The 17,352-nt window shown below is 43.0% G+C and overlaps 1 protein-coding gene across 2 annotated transcripts in view; it reads left to right on the forward strand.

Annotated features, from left to right (window-relative positions):
- The window catches only part of PKP3 (plakophilin 3), a 160,487-nt gene extending 151,165 nt beyond the window's left edge, over nucleotides 1-9,322 (forward strand). For both annotated transcript variants that reach the window (XM_082269847.1, XM_082269846.1), the window contains 4 exons: nucleotides 650-803; nucleotides 1,269-1,461; nucleotides 5,622-5,709; nucleotides 8,877-9,322. In XM_082269847.1, the coding sequence (XP_082125973.1) occupies nucleotides 650-803; nucleotides 1,269-1,461; nucleotides 5,622-5,709; nucleotides 8,877-8,909 (468 nt within the window). In that variant the 3' untranslated portion in view covers nucleotides 8,910-9,322. The remainder of the gene's footprint in view (nucleotides 1-649; nucleotides 804-1,268; nucleotides 1,462-5,621; nucleotides 5,710-8,876) is intronic.
- The last annotated feature ends 8,030 nt before the right edge of the window (nucleotides 9,323-17,352 follow it).

Here is a 17,352-nt window from a genome sequence, read left to right on the forward strand (position 1 = left end):
GGGTGTAATCAGGGCCGGTGCTTCCCCTAGGCAAACTAGGCAGCCGCCTAGGGCGCATTGCCACCTAGGGGCGCATCCACGAGGAAGGGAAGGGAGCCCACCAGAGTGCTGCCTGCATGATGATCCTCTTTGTCTGGAGCTGAGTGGCATAAACCCTGGGCAGGATGTAACTCTCTACACTGAGCTGGTGGGCAGACATTCATTTCCCTGGGTCGGTATTAAGCAGGGAGCAGAGGAGAGCTGAACCTGACCCGGAGCTCGCCACTGGAGGGCGGTACCTTTACTGGAGCAGAAGAGACAAGGCAGACATCAGGGTCCCCAGGTTTGACATGGAGGAATATGGGGGTCCCTGTGCATTACATGGAGTAACCATCAGATCAGGGTCACTGGATATGACATAGAGGAGTTTTTAACCCCTTCTCTTTTTATTTATTTTGGGGGGGGGGCGCGCAAGTAGCTGGTCTTGCCTAGGGTGTAAAATGGTGTAGCACCGGCCCTAGGTGTAATGTAGAAATAGCTGAGAGATGTCCTTTTGACATGACATAAGTCGTTGTAGGGGTGTGATGGGTATGATATATATTATGATAATCAACTTTCTGAAATGTGCAGGTTTAGAGCTTTGTATGTAAATATGTTTGTGTTTTAACAGTGGGCAGCTGTCATGAGCCAGGTGGCACTGGAACAAGAACGAATTCTGAACCCCGTTCTGGACCGTCTTAGAACTGCAGATCACAGCCAGCTGCGTTCCCTAACAGGGCTCATCCGCAATCTATCAAGACATGCCAGGAACAAGGATGAGATGTGTGAGTGCTCAAGTTTCTTCTCATATTTGATCATTTTGTTTACCATGTATGAGGTTTTTATTATGCTGATTACTGACCACGTGTTATCCATTATACTGGATCTTGTTGCAGTAAAACAACTTTTCTTGGCTTAGAGAGCCTCCAGGTGGCAAATAAATCTAATTGCCTGTCTATCCAATTTAAGAAATATAGTAACTTTGATAAGGTCAGAAAGTTTACTGAGTTATATAAATTTGCATTGCACCCACATGAAGCAGGGTTTTTACAGTGCCTCTGCTTCTTGGGAACTGGTCTGACTGCCTCCAGCAGGTTCACAGTGAAAGTTTATTTTCTCAGTTTGGCATCTCTTTTCTTAAATCTTACCTTGCATTACTCTGTATCAATAGAGTTAGAATTTATAGGGGTATATAGAATTAGATGGACTGTGGTCTTTCATCCTTGCTAATTATGTTATTGATGTTACAGCCACCAAGCTAGTCAGCCATCTTCTGGAGAAGCTTCCTGGGGACAGCAATGATAAAAGTCCTCCTTCTGAAGTCATCGTGAACATTGTCGCTGTGCTCAATAACTTGACTGTGGCTGGACCTCTCGCAGCACGGGATATAGTATATTTCAATGGGCTCAGCAAACTAATGTACATCAAGAAGAATCGAGATGGGTAAGTGGTGCTAGACAAGATAAGTACACAGTACATTGTATAAGGCTAGGTCTAGTACCAGAACAAGAGGTGAGATCTAGGTGGTAGCAGTAGCACACATTATTTAATTAAAAAAAAGTGGCAGATTACTTATTCACTCATATTGTACCTTTATGCGAAGTACTTTGTAATGTTAAAATAGATAAAACTAGATCAAACACGTGAGGCAGAACCCCAACACTGTTATAAGTTGGTGTATAGCTGGATCAGGATTTTGCTATATTTAGATTCATTGACCTGTCATTTAAGAGGTCACTTTCCTAAGCTCTGATCGGCCCAAAGAGGGAGGTGCCTGAAATGAAAGTAGAATGAAGAAACCACCAGATGTATGGTTGGCAGTCCAGTTCAAATTTTATTTTACTGATTTCAGGTCTTTACAGATCCCACCAGTGGCGGCGCAAATGCAAAAAAAAAACTAAATTAAATGTAATTTTACATTTTACACAAAAAAAAATGGGCCTTTCAAGGCCTCCAAGGGCATAGTCGATTTGGGGCCATCTCGCCCTCCCTTAGCTTCCTGCCCATCCCTCCAGCACATCAGATTGTGAATATATATATATATATATATATATATATATATATATATATATATATATATATATATATATATATATATATATATATATAGCAATATTTCCAGGCATTGGGCCTGATGTGGGTCTGCCATTGTTACCGGTAACACTTCCAATACATTGAAGTTGAAAAGCCAAGTGTGAGAGCTGAGACAATAACCATTCCGGCATCTTTGGTTTATTTTGTTTATTTTATAATAGAGATGGGAGAAGGGAATGAGTGGGGGACTCCTCCGGTTCAACTAGGTTTAACCGGGACACTCTGAAAAAAAGATGCCTGTTGGCGCTATCCTGACGCCAGCTGAATGCCGACCAACGCTTCCTGGCGCTTGAATTACTGTTCTGCTGAAAGTGCTGAAACTTCGACTTTAACTCCTTGGTTGACTCAGAAGATCCAGGACTGTAATAATCCTTGACTCTTGACACTCTGTCTAGCTCAAAAGTCCTGCGTATGACTCCCTCCAGCCCTTCACTGACTGAGGTAGCTTCTCATAACTGCTTGTGCTGCTGCAACTCCTAACACTGCACACTTGACTTGACTCTTCAGGGCCCAACCGCTGGCGCCCCCTCTACACTTCCAGGGTCCTCTCACTAGGCAACCCCCTTAACACTTCAGGGTCCTTTCACTAGGCAACCCCCTTGACACTTGCAGGCTCCAGGATCCCTGGGACCTTCACTGGAGTGGTCCCCTCTACACTAGGCAGACCCCCTGGAGCAGTTCACAGTACTCACGACCTTGGGAGGCTTTCCTGGATCTGAACCCCTCTTCCTCCGCTGGTCCTCGGCACACCGGATCCTTTCTGCAGCTCAGCTCAGCTATCCTTTCTGGATTCTCAGGCAGCCACCTGAGACAACCGATCCTTCTGACAGGAGGGGAGACAGCCGTACTCCCCCCCCCCCCCCCCCCCCCCTGGGACTCCCACCAAAGATGCTGCATCATGCGTTCCCCTCAAACTTATACCCACTTCCAGAATCCTCTGCGGCAGAATCTGCCTTCTGGGGTAGATACAGGCCTGAATGGGCCACTGATTGGGTTTCCTCCACTGCCCAATGAGAATTCTCTCATGGAGCCAGTGGGGAGACTCCCCTCTCAGCAGCCACACCTGGGAGACATGACAGTCCAGCTGAAAATCATGGCCCTGCTGTTAGGCAGCCAAAGCCCATTATGCGTTTACCTAGCACCTACTTTGTAGGGTGCTATTAAGACCTTTTTCTATATGAATAATCTATTCATATTTTCTGAATGATGTCACTACTTTCAATAAAGTGCTAAAAGCCGACAATCACTGGACCAACCAGCTACAAACTAAGATGTTCATTCCGGTCATTTGTATTCCTCTGTTGCCTTGGGTGTAATCCTGATATAAACACACTTGTCATAAATCAGACTTGGACAGAAAAAAACAATCAGTATATTCTATGTATGATGTCACTACTCTGATAAGATACTGAAAGCAGATGCTCCTATACCCATGTCCTATAAAGACATGTTATGGGGGGGGGGGGGGAACCAGGAGCCAGCAAGCAGCTGGGATGACTTCAGGACATCATATGCCCATGCCTCATATAGGGGGAAGTGTATAGGTACAACACATGAAGGGGGGTTGGCTGACCCCCAATGAAATCACACACCAGCCAATCCACTATGATGATGGGAGACAGCTCCTGGGGTCACACCAGGACTAGATGAACTCATTCATGCAGATCTCCTATCTTGGGGATGCAGGGTAACCATCCCCATGCATAATTAATTAAAGGTATTTGAAGCTTATTGGAATCCCTGGATGTGCGGCTATTTCTTTTTCTACAAGTGTTCCCACGGAGGCGGGCCGGGGCCAGCACTCTATGGGATATCCTATCTTCTGGCAATTACTACACACCATACACCTGGAGCAGCGTCTTTCTTTCTTCAGTATCCCCATGCATAAGATGCCAATAGTTCCATTATGGTAAACAATATTATGTGCTGATGCTGCATAGGACATAATAAAATATTTGCCTGCAACGCCCACACACCCATGATTGCTAATGTGAAATAATTATAAGTGCAATAAAATAAGGGATGGGGGGGGGGGGGGGGAGGGGCGCGCACTGCAGTCCAATCAACACCCGTCCCACAGATAGCAAAGTCACTTCCCGAAGTACACTGCAGCGCAGCAGCAGCAACACACAGGAAGTCGAGGACAGCATGACTGGTGGGCTACTGCGCCAACTGGGCCAACTCCGAGAGGCTCAGGCCTTGCATTCCACTGTGAGACCAAGATGAGTCGACTCAAGAAACCAGAAGTTGCGCAGTTCAGCTCAAAGCACCGCCCTACGTCCTACGGACTGCAAATCATAAATCACCACATGAAGCTGAATGCAGCAGTGGGAGTTTTCAGGCCCATCGCTCTGCCCCCCGAGGACACTCTAAAGGAAGCCAGTTTCTCGAGGGCAGGGGAGGACTGGCAAGGGGGGCAGGGTGGCAATTGCCCCCCGGGCCACTCTGAAAAGTAGTAAAACCTGGTAAAAAGGCCTCACTCAGGGCTGGATTAATGTAGGGGCCAGACACTGTATACAGCTGCAAGTCCAAAACCAGGTGGGCATGGATGGTAAGCTGATTCGATGGTTCAATGGGCCACTTGACTAGACTTGCCCCCCAGACCTAAGGCTGCCAGCCCTCCCCTGCTCGAGGGGGCGGAGAGCTGAAGTTACATCAGTGAGGAGAGCTATGAGAACTGATTGGAGGAAAGGGGCACACCCCTTTTATACAGCACACAGGAACAGAGCTGAGGCTGTCAATCAGTTGGAGCTCCCTCTCCTGTCATCATGTTTTTCTTGGTGTCAGGTAAACTTGTCAGCAATAACTCATGCTTCTAGCAGAGAAACGAGGCAGTGGACAGAAATGACACTTTGGGGGGGGGGGGGGGGATTTACTAAAACTGGAACACAAAAAAATCTGGTGCTTTTTAAAAGCCTTGCCCATGGAGATTTTTAAGTACCGTAGTTTGTCACCATTCCACGAGTGCGTGCAATTTTTCAAGCATGACCTGTTCGGTATCTATTTACTCAGCGTGACAAAATCTTTCACATTCTACAAAAACAATTAGGCTAACTTTACTGTTTTTTTATAATTTATGAAAGTGTATTTTTTTTCATAACAATTGCGTATGGAAAACCACTGCGCAAATACAGTGTGACATAAAATATTGCAATGACCGCCATTTTTTTTCTCTAGGGTCTCTGCTAGAAAAAAAAAATGTTTGGGGGTTCCAAGTCGTTTTTTCTAGCAAAAAATGATTTTTAACTTGTAAGCAAAAAGTGTCAGAAAAAGGCAAAGTCTCCATGGAGTTAAAAGCAGAAACCAGTTGGAATCTGTTACAATTTTTGTTAAAATCCTTGCAATGTACATAGACCATAGGGAATTTTTTTTTATTTCCCCCCCCCAAAATTAAAGTTACTCTGTGAAGAATTACAAGAAATGAGAAGGTATTCATCTATAGTTGATTAGTATCTGTAGGCTATAATGCTAGAGAGCAACACATTATGATGAACATGTCTCTTCTTTAGTCCAGACAGTGAGAAGGCCTCCCGAGCAGCCTCCAGCCTCCTTACCAATATGTGGCAATACAGCAAGTTACATCGGGACTACAAATCAGTAAGTAGATTTTGTACAGCACTTTTACATATACCATTGACCTCCCCATATAATCTACATTGTTCCAGCAGTGAGGTGAAGAGTGAAGGTCATGACTCGGTACAAGGGTTTTTTTTTTATATTGTGTGCCTAATATGTTAACTCTTATAAAAGGGGGTTTATGTGCTGAAAAAAAAGAGACTGCCTGTGTGGATAGCAAGACTGAGTTTGCTGACCTCTTGAAAATGCTACCCTCCTGGCTGCCATACTGATCCCTGCACATACATTAAGTGCTTTCTGAATCAAAAAAATATGCAAATTTGGATTTCTTACCCGACTGTATGCTTGTTGCTTATTTTAAAGAATTCAGAAGTGACAGCTACGGGCATCTCCAGGAGCAGGTCAGCAACTGAAATGGTCCTAGTTCCCTCCAATTCAGGTTTTCTTTTTTTTAAGATAAACTGTATCCCCAACATCCCTGACATGTAATATTTTCTTAATTGGAAGCAAAACCTTAAAGTGTATGTTTAGCCAAATGAAAAAAAAAATTATCAATTTTTGTCTCTTTTAACCAGAGCAATTTTTACGTTTCTGCTATGGGCCCGTTCTTCAGAAGAATTGCTTAAAATAACAAAGTAATACAGGACAAAAAAGGCTTTCTTTTGGTGATCTTCTCTTGAATTCTTTTATTATTTATGCTAACCATAGACACGTGACAAAAAAAACACACCTTTTCTACTTTTGATGGGTGGTAATTTAAAAAAGTTATTTTAAAAATCTATGATTTCTTTTACAATTTGTCCTGTTTGCAATGCTTTGTACCAGAACAAAATTTAAGTGCCATTTTAAAGGCATTTCCATTTTTTTTATGCAACAATTAAAAAAAATGGATAAAAACAAAAAAAAGTTTAATTTATTAATGGCTAAAAATAGAAAAAAAAATCAGCAGTAAAATAATAGCTAGAGGCAGAAGGGGAAGGAGTTGTTTGGGGTTTTAATAGGAACACGTTTATTTTTCAAAGAAAAAACGTTTTTATTTGTTACTTGACGTGTAGCGTTAGCCCCCGTTCACACTCAGGCGACCTTTCATCCTGAACGCGTTTACCCGCGTTTAGCGCTTGCGTTTTCATGAGGCCTTTTTATTTAATTATATATATATATATATATATGTGTGTGTGTGTGTGTGTGTATATATATATATATATATATACATACCCCTAACCCAAAATCTGCATAGTTGGGTCACCCTGGCATGGCAGAGTCAGGTCACCCTGACATAGCAGAGTGGGGTCACCCTGGCATGGCAGTCAGATCACCCTAAACTCCAGTCACCCTGACATGGCAAGAGTGGGGTCACCCTGGCATGGCAGAGTCGGGTCACCCTAAACTCCGGTCATCCTGACATGGCAGAGTCAGGTCATCCTTACATGGCAGCTGCATGACCCCACTCGGCCATGTCAGGGTGACCGGAGTTTACAGCTGCCATGTCAGGGTAACCTGACTCTGCCTTGCCAGGGTGACCCAACTCTGTAGATTTTGGGTTGTTGTTGGTTTGATGACACGTGTCTACAAGCATTACACCGAAGGCCTAGGCCTATGCATTAGGCATTACATGTGTAAAGCTTGTAGACATATGTGTCTACAAGCATTCCACATAAGGCCTAGGCCAACGCGCCATCTGTGTTTTTCCTATACTTGCAGTCGACTTGGACATCCCCAGTCTGTGGAAGGCAGCAGGGAATGCATTATCCACATACATTAAGGTGTCAAGATAAGAGTTTGATACCACGTTGGGACTTACTGTACAGTGCAGGAGAGTGATTATTGTGGTATCTTCCGAAGCCAATGAATGCTGCCACGGAAACAGCAGGGAAAAGGACAGGGCATGCTATATGCACCACTTGGTGTATTTTATTTACCTTTTTTTTTTTTTTTTTTCTAGTGTGGGTTGCATGGTCCAATCTTGTTAGTTCTGCCAGAAAGCCCATGAACTGACAACACTAATTCTGATGCACTAAAGTACCATGCATTTTTTTTTTTAGCCCTGCCCAAGTTCTTCTCTACTAGACTACCTCTCATCCCTAAACCATAAGAGGGAGGTCAGCAGCCTCTGGGTGCACACCACATAGCTCATGCAACCTACCAGTCCAATACATATTGATGGAACAGCTAAAAGAAGTTTGTACCATTTTATTGGATAGTGTGTGGTCTCTTAAAGGGCCTGTGTTGATGGGCTTTTGTGAACTTCTACCTTATCAGTATAATAGGAATAGAAAAACCCGTTGATGCAGTTTAGGAAATTAACTATAGCAGATCAAATGCCTCTGTCAATAAACTCTCCATATGTAATTTCTGAAGCATTTTAAACTGATCTAAAAAAATGCAGAATGCAGGTGAAGGCAAGTTGCATTTACCCATCAGCATAAGGCCGAAGTGTGAAACCTGTTTGGATCACGGTACATGATCCTATTGTCAGGACTATACTGCTAGGTGGATTGACAATTGGGCAGGGGATAGTGGAGAGGTTACCTCCTTTGGGGGATAAGAAAATGTTTCAGTTTCTAGTTATAGATTTATATCCTATATTTTATATTGCAATATTCTGCTGCACTTGGGAGACTGTTCCTGATCAATTGCATTATCTGGTCCAAGGGAGTTTCCAAACTAATGTTCCTACCTCATATAGACACATACCAACCTGTAGGCCAGGGTTTCTCAGCCAGGGTTCCATGGAAGCTTAGGGTTCCCCTAAGAGGTTGCTAGGGGTTCCTTGAGCAATAGGCAGTTTTTGCCCCTCAGAATAGTTCCTACTGACACCAGCTTTCTGTAAGGGGGTACTTCTTTCCAATGACCACAAGTCCTAAGGAGAAATCTTTCCACTGACCATCACACTAATGTATCATGAGTTGTAGGTAAAGTATTTTTTACCAGGGATTCCCAGAGACCAGAACATTACTTCAGGGGTTCCTCTGTGTTGAAAGGTTGAGAGGCTGTAGGTAGAAAGTGATTAGCCTATCTGTATATTTTAGTAGTGTCAAAGAAAACTGAAACGCTTCAAGAATTTAGTGCTACTGGCATTATCTGAATCCAGGACCTCAGTGTTGTAAGACATCAGGGCTAACCAATACACAATCATTCCCACTAGTTAGATGTGCCTCCTCACTGAACACCTTTTTTTTGTTTTACAGAAGGGCTACCGGAAGGAGGATTTCCTTAGCTAATGATGCAGCATCCAATTTTCGCCAGTCTTCGCGCCGCCTCAGAAGATCAGCAAGAAAGCACTGACCGATGGACTACTTTCCTAGCCATTCCTACTCTCTCTCCTGTGTACACCTAAGCACTCTTGATATGGCACAGCAGAGACTGAGGGGGACAGTTTATGTAGCTAGGTAGAATATTGAATAGCGTTAAGCATGTGTGCGAATGTATTTTGTAAGAAAAGAAGAAAAAAAAATAAAATGAGTTTATGGGATTGTTCGTGAACACGGGTGAATGTGCGTGTCTTGGTTTGTAGAGCTAATGCAAATACATGTACTATAACAGAAGCGATAACCTGTGCCTTTCTACTATTGTTAGACCTCAACACCCAGCAGGCTGTACTGGCCTCAGGGGTAGTGATTATTTTTTTTTTTTTTTTTTTAACTCCTAGATTTGCTGCTTGGAAGTAGTATGGGTCTGATATACCCTCAGCAGTTTATTTGATCCCTTTGACAAATAGATGTCCCTTTTTAGGAAAGAACCATGCAGTGTCCAAGAGCCAAACTGTATTCTGATCATGTAGAGAACTTTATAAAGAAATTAGGGTTGGGCAGTATGTCCTTGGTGTGAGTGCATGTATGTGTGTTGCTATGTACAGATTGGTTAACTGCAGATGAATTTGGTTCGGGGTGATAGTCCCCCCCCTAGTCCCAGATTTGTTTTTTAAAATGAAAAGACAAATGTTTCCGATGGCTATAAGCATTGGAATCACCTTTTGAAGAGAACTACACGTCTCTATTTGCTTCTCACAAGTGGTGCTTTATTGGGTTCCATTATTTGTACAGATTGGGTTGTATAGGGGCACCCTTGGCCCTTTTTATATAAAGATATATAATGCAAAGAGAAAAAAGAATAAGTTATAGCACATTTTTAAAAAATGTGTCCAAAACACAACGGTGAACTTTAAAGAGCGTCTTTCCATTGTTGTGTGTATTACAGAGCACAATATTCATTGTATAATGGCATTCGGCTTGCTTAATAAGGCAAAACACCATTAAATTTTCTTTATTTAGAAAGTATTCCTTGGTAATGGGATATCCGGTCACTATGAATTACTGAACTTTGCATATCACCCTAACACTGCCTTATTAAATAAGCCTGTATACATCCATTACTATGCAGATTTGGGTTTTAAATCTCAGGGGAGCATTCCGGTTTTTGCGCTTATGTCCTTTTTAACTGACTTGCTCAAATGTGCCTTAGCCCTTCGCGGGCTCTTGTAAAATATAGCACAGTGTTTTCGGTACTTAGTAAATAAAAAAATGTTGAATTCAGAAGTTGCTGTGTTTTGTTCTTTCTCGTGATGAAAGGGTTAAGTGTGGGAACTTTACATAGGAGCAGTCCCTTGCATTCCTGGGCGGTGGTGGAATCTCGATTTGGCTTTGCTGGGGCTTGTTCTTCACCAGGATCCCCAGGGGGTGAAGACTGCATCAGACACACGTATTCCCTTAAAGTGCCGATCTGTTACATAGAAACATATATGCAATAAACAGCAATAGCATTTGACTGTGCGCCCTCTTCTGCCATCCTCCTGTGAAAGCCAGATTTTTTTTTTTTTTTTTCAATAGAATAAAAAGGTTAACGCGTCACTAAAAAGGTTATCAGCAAGTGCAAAGGAGTAAAGCAAACCCTTATTATAGTATACACTGATGGGGAGATCGACTGACCAAAGTGGTCAGGCTAGATGGAGAATCAGATGGGCATCCGCAGAACTTTTTTCAGGGGGGGGGGGGGCATGATTTTTTTGAGGGGGTGGGGGGCAGCATTTCATTCATGGACCCAGGCAGCACAATGACTTAGGCCAGCTTTGGGGGCATGCTCCCATGCTACACAGCGCAGATGGAGGAATCTCCCGCTACAGCTACTCTGTAGCGGCCACCTGTCAAATTTCCAGAACAGCGGCTGAATCTAATTTGATACAGCCATTGTTCAGATGACCATTCTCTGCCAGGCTCCTTCAATTTTTCAATTGAAGGATGTGGGGCAGGAGGAAGCCGTTGGGGCCAGCCATGTAGTACATTTCATCAGCTGGAAATTCATATAGTGTGTACCCAGGTTTAGTCATGAAATACTATACTCAGACTATATACTGCTTTACTAATAAGTTACTCATTACATGTCTGGAACATATATTGCCTTTTTCTAAAACTGAAGTCTTTTCTCCACCTACATACTTTTTCTTCTACTGAATTTAAAGTTTGTTTTCCTTTCTGTACAATATAGCCTGAATTCCTTTCATGACTGGTTATCAGTATATAGAAAATGTTTTTGTGGTGATGATAGGGGTTGCTAGGAAAGCTATAATTATGGTGAAATACAGATAGCATTTTACATAAGTCACAGAGCTCCTGAGGCTATCAGACACACTACACGGTGAAAGTCATTCTGCAGAGTGTCTAGTCTAGAAGTTCCCAGACTTTTTATCACCAAGACCATTCTTATCACATATGACATCTGAGCCTCACCCATAATATGTCATACTTCGCGTATTGGTGAAATAATATAAAGAGATGTTAACCTTCAGCTTACATACAGCTACATTACCAATGCTCTAAAGCCTAGTACACACAGGCAAATATCGGGCGGTTCAATAGAAATTGGCCGACGTTCGGCCCGCGTGTACAGCAGCTGGTTAATCTTTCGACCGTCTTCTGTCAAAGGGGCATGACCGAAAAAGTTCTGCATCCAATCAGCGCTCTCACCCAATGGCTAAGAATGCTGATTGGTGTGTTCTGGCGGGGGACCGCCCCCCCCCCCACTGTCAGAACACAATAGGACAGCAGGGGAGAGCGCTGTACTAACATCGCATAGTACAGAAGCTCCTCCCGAACTGTCTGTTTTTTATTTCTGTTCAGCCTGCTGGGTTGAATGAAAAAAAGGTAGTAGTGTGTATTAGGCTTAAGTCTATTTACACTGCCCAAAAAAATTAAAGGAACACTTTTAAAACACATCATATCTCAATGAGGAAAAATCTCATGCTGGATATCTATACTGATATGGACTGGGTATTGTGTTAGAAATGAAAGGATGCCACATCGTTTGATGGAAATTAACATAATCAACCTACAGAGGGCTGAATTCAAAGACACCCCAAAAATCAAAAGTGAAAAAATGATTCAGCAGGCTAGTCCATTTTGCTACATTTTCATTGCAGCAACTCAGACTGGTTCTTAGTAATTTTTATGGCCCCCACGTGCTTGTGTGCATGCCTGAAAAAGTCGGGACATGTTCCTAATGAGACAACAGATGGTGTCCTGGGATATTTCCTCTCAGATCTTGACCAGCACATCACTGAGGTCCTAAACAGACTGAGGTGCAACTTGGTGGCGTTGGATGGATCGAAACATAAAGTCCCTGAGGTGTTCTATTGGATTTAATACAGGCGAGCCATTCAATGGTATCATTTCCTTCGTTCTGCAGGAACTGGCTGCATATTCTCGCCACATAAGGCCAGGCATTGTCGTGCACCAGGAGGAACCCAGGACCTATTGTACCAGCGTAGGGTTTGACAATGGATCCAAGGATTTCATCCCGATTCCTAATGGCAGTCAGGGTGCCATTGTCTAGCTGTAGACATCTGTGTGTCCCTCCATGGATATGCCTCCCCAGACCATCGCTGACCCACCACAAAACCGGTAATGCTGATGTAACGGGCAGCATAACTTTCTCCACAGCTTCTCCAGACCCTTTCCCGTCTGTCACATGTGCTCAGGGTGAACCTGCTGTCATCTGTGAAAAGCACAGGTTGCCAGTGATGGACCTGCTAATTCTGGTGTTTAATGGTAAATGCCAATCAAGCACCACGGTGCTGGGCAGTGAGCACAGGGCCCACTAGAGGTCGTCGGGCCCTCAGACCACCCTCATAAAGTCTCTTTCTGATTGTTTGGTCAGAGACATTCACACCAGTGGCCTGCTGGAGGTCATTTTGTAGGGCTCTAGCAGTGCTCATCCTGTTCCCCGTGCACAAAGAAGCAGATACCAGTCCTGCTGATGGGTTAAAGACCTTCTATGGCCCTGTTCAGCTCTCCTAGAGTAACTGCCTGTCTCCTGGAATCTCTTCCATGCTCTTGAGACTGTGCTGGGAGACACAGCAAACCTTCTGGCAATGGTACATATTGATGCACTGCCTGTCCAATCTCTGAAGGGTCCAGGTATCGCCTTATGCTACCAGTAGTGACACTGACCTCAGCCAAATGCAAAACTAGTAATAACAGTCTGAAAAAATGAGTGGGGAAAAAAATTTCAGTGGCCTCCATCTGTAAAACTATTTCCGTTTTTGTAGGTTGTCTCATTGTTGCCCATCAAGTGCACCTGTTGTTAATCCATTTCAGCTGCTTTGGTGTTAGTGAAATTAACAATCCTCTCTGCTACTTAACTGACCAGATAAATAATCCAGTAGTTTAATTGACCTGAGGCTGTACTCTAAATAAAAAGTGTTCCTTTAATTTTTTGGAGCAGTGTACTTACAGTACATCCCTAGAAACATTTAAATGAATAAATTAAAGTAGTTTTGTTTTGCTAACTGAGCTGCTTAAAGCAGAGCTTACATTCTCTTTTCTCTTGGTTTTTATAAATGTTCTCCTTTTGAACTTCCTCTTCATATTGGCCCCTGGCCACACTACCTGACCAAGGTATGTGGGTGCCCGCTGTGCAAGCTGGGACCTATGGAGTCCCATTGGAGTCTCCACTATGTGTGTGCTTCTCGTTGAAACTAAATCCTTACTTTTTTTTTTCCTGTTTGTTGTCCTAGTGCGCTCTGCGTTTGATAAATAAAAATAAGCTGCGCTAATGAGAACTGATGGGTATGTGCAATAAACCAATCACAATAGTATTAAAGTGATTATGGAATTCACCCACAATGAATAATATTAAATGAGCACCAAGTGCCAGGTGGGCAACAAAAATTGTGAATATGTGTATATCTGGTGACCATTGGATCACAAACATATGAATAAGTATTGAATGAATAAACCTAAAACAGTAAAAACACTGGATGACCAGTGAAAAGCAAAAAATAAAGTGCAATGATTGTGACCGTAAAATCACAAACACAGGAATATTAAGGTGAACAATAAATCAAATAAGGTTAGTCCATAATAGAACTTAATAGAGTCCCAAAAATACAATCCAGAATCAAGGTGATGAGTGAAGTGAATGGAAATGATCCTGTAATGCTAATCACCACGGTGCTCCCACACAAGTGACATGCATATCTCCTTACCAGATTCTGGTATAAATGAGCCTCTATGTATGGTTCCTCACAGCGCCACTCTGAAGAGATCCCAACTCCAGCAAACCCCCAGGTTACGGCCAGAAGTGGATAGTAGTGCCAGTAATGTCCACAAGATGGCGCTCAATATACCATAAAGAAAAAAGTGGACTAGATAGTGTGATACTGTAAAGCATTTATTAAATAAATATAAAATAACACTCGTATGATACAGATAAAAACTCGCATGTTCAAGAAGCCGGTCGGCTCTCGTGTAGCCCGTCCTCAGTGCAGCGCAGTGACGTCAGCACGCCGTACCCTACGCGCTCGTCTGCAAAGACTTCTAATGGGGAAGTTTATGTGTAATGCTTAGGTTGTAGAACCATAATGTTAAGAAGTGGTCAGAAACAATAAATTGGCCTTGTTCTTGATTTGAAACATTTTATTTCTAATAAAAATAAATGAATAAAAAACCCCCCCACAAAGGTACAATCTTATGTGCAGCCATTCGTAGTACCACAGACACATGCAGAGAGAGAGGGACACAGAGCCACGTCTCTCCTTCTCCTCCACAGCAGTGATTCAGGTTGGGTTCACACTACTGTGAATTGGATGCGGCTTTCCTCGCATCCAAGTCGCAAGTTAGGAGACTGTGATCGCTCACATATCTCTGGAGCGGCTCTGGTGCAAATTGCACAGGTGTCCTGTGCGTCTTCTGGTTTTTCAGGTCTGAATTTAGCCAAAAACTCAGACTGAAATCAGACCTAAAATGGTGAACAGGGACGCACCGGACCCCTGCTGTGAGCCGCTCTGTGCGGCAATGTGAGCCCAGCCTGAGAGTGGCTTTCGAGCCAACCTGATTTTTGCTGTGTGTCCTTTTTGGGAATGGCTGCGTGTAAGGTTGTAGTTCTAAACAGGAATGTGCAAGTAGAGGAGACTCTGCCGGGGCTCTATCGGAGGATACAAAATATAAAAACTAGAGCATGTAAGTTATGCTATTAGCATTGAATTAAAAAAAGAAAAAAATGTAACACCTTCCCACCGACTGTACACATTTCTGGGGGGGCGCATATATGTGTACATGTGTTTGTGCTGGGAGCGTGCGGCACAGAGACCAGGCTCTCATTAAAAAGCCCCAAATCCAATACAATGAAGAACCGGGAGGCCCTGTTTCAGATCACCTGTTCTGACAGCCTCTGATTGGCTATCACAGTGGTCAATCACTATACAGCCTGCCCTAGTGTGGTTTTTCTTTTCTTCTCTTGAATGGAGAAAAAAATGAATTGTATGTTTTTCTCCTTGCTAGAGGAGAAAAGTGTAAAACAAAGGAAGTGTGTGTTTAAAAAAAAAAAAAAGAGAGGAAAAAATAAATAGAACAGGATTTGATCTAGGTCAGGGCCATGGTAAGACTCGAGTCAAAACCAGGAAGTGGCAGAAATCGGTTGTAGGAAATCAGCAACACTGAATGGAAAAAAAGTTAAACCTGGCAAGAGTTTAAGATATACAGTACAGTGCTTTAGCAAAGTAAATGTCATCTAGTTAGGGTTTACGTCTATATAAGGGAAATTTTTATAGCAAAAACAACCGACAGATGAACACCAGGTTCTTTGGACACTGCAAAATGATCTATAGTGATGGTGTTCGGCTGCCTTGATCTGTTTGGTGTTTTTTTGCAGTTGAATGCTGTTTGAACTTGGCTCAGACAATTTAGGCCTCTTTCACAAAGATCGATGGTAAAAACAGGCAGTTGAGCCACGGTTTTAGCACCCACCTAAGACCTGCAATACAATGAAAGGGGACTGTTCACATGCTGCCACCACAATGATTTGCGTTGTGGCCCCAGCAAATTTACCACCGCCTGTTAAACTCTGCCACTGAAGTCTATAGGGTCATGCCACAACCCTGAGCCAAATACTTGGCTTGTGGTTATGGCATGTTAGCCCCATCAAAAATTGCTGATCAGCAATACTGAACGTACAGCATTTAGGTTCCTATCTGTGCACCCGCTTCTGCCCGCATGTCAATTTTGACATGTGACTGTGTCTGTGCAGCAACTACATCTGCATCCACTTCTATGGTCTGCCTGCACTGATCTCTGAGGTGGATTCAGATGCAGATAAAAGTGTCTCCGTACGAAGGACGGATCTTAGCACCAATCTGAATGAGCCCTTATATTGGTGGCTAAAGCTAGTGCAAAAATATGAAGAATGCATAGTGCAATATAAATAGTAACAGATAAATGATACATTTTTTTATAAAGTTCTCTAAATTTGGAGCTAAAAGAAGAACACTTGGGGAGGAATGAAGGACCGGGTGATTTGGTTCTAAAAGAGGGACTGTTGGGACTCTTTGCTTACTGTCCCTGGAGGGAACACAGTTGTCCTAGCTTAATATGAAGAAATACTACAATCAGAGGAGGGCAACATGGAGACATCTGTCAAAGATTAGAAAAACAAACCCTACAGTTGTAAAATGTGTCATTTTTATTTGCTTCTACAGCATTGTCCTGAAAACCTGCACAAAGGTGAAGTGAACTGCAAATGTACGTGCAATAGTCTACATTGCCATCTTGTGGTTATATAGAGTATTACATCTTCCAACAACATCAAATCAACATAAAAAGTCAAATAAGGCTTCATGCAACATGCCCATACAGGGTGCAGAGCCTGTGTAGTGACATTCCTGGAACCCGTTGCTGCCACCTACAGCCAATGATTGAGATGCATTAGAAGAGGTGGCAGTACACGATTGTACGCCGAGGGTTGGTTAATGGGAGGCATGCACACTGATGTATGCTCCAAATGCAGCGGTATGTGTTCAGAGGATATGTCTGTGCACATGTAGGTCCTTTTCAAGGGCACAAGTTTGTGCAGCTGCCTCTTTTAATGCAGTTCAATAGGGGCCTGTACAAGGCGGTAGGGGGTCCCAGGAATGTCATTACGCAGGCTCTATATGGTGTACAACATGAAGCCTAGGCAATTTCACTAGTGTTTTAACAATTTTTCTAGCACAGGTCACATTGGTATTTTTTGTTTAATTAGTTCACTATTTTTTTGGTGATTCATTTCACTTCTCCACTTCTTTCTATGTGGTCAAAGACATAGAGCTCGGATTTAGTTATTTTTATAGTTGAAATCCTGGCAAACAGCTTAATAATACCCACATGTCTTACCTGTGAAAGGATTTGTATTTCTGTC

The sequence above is a fragment of the Pelophylax lessonae genome (assembly GCF_965119305.1).
Source record: "Pelophylax lessonae genome assembly, chromosome: 10".
Classification (NCBI taxonomy): domain Eukaryota; kingdom Metazoa; phylum Chordata; class Amphibia; order Anura; family Ranidae; genus Pelophylax; species Pelophylax lessonae.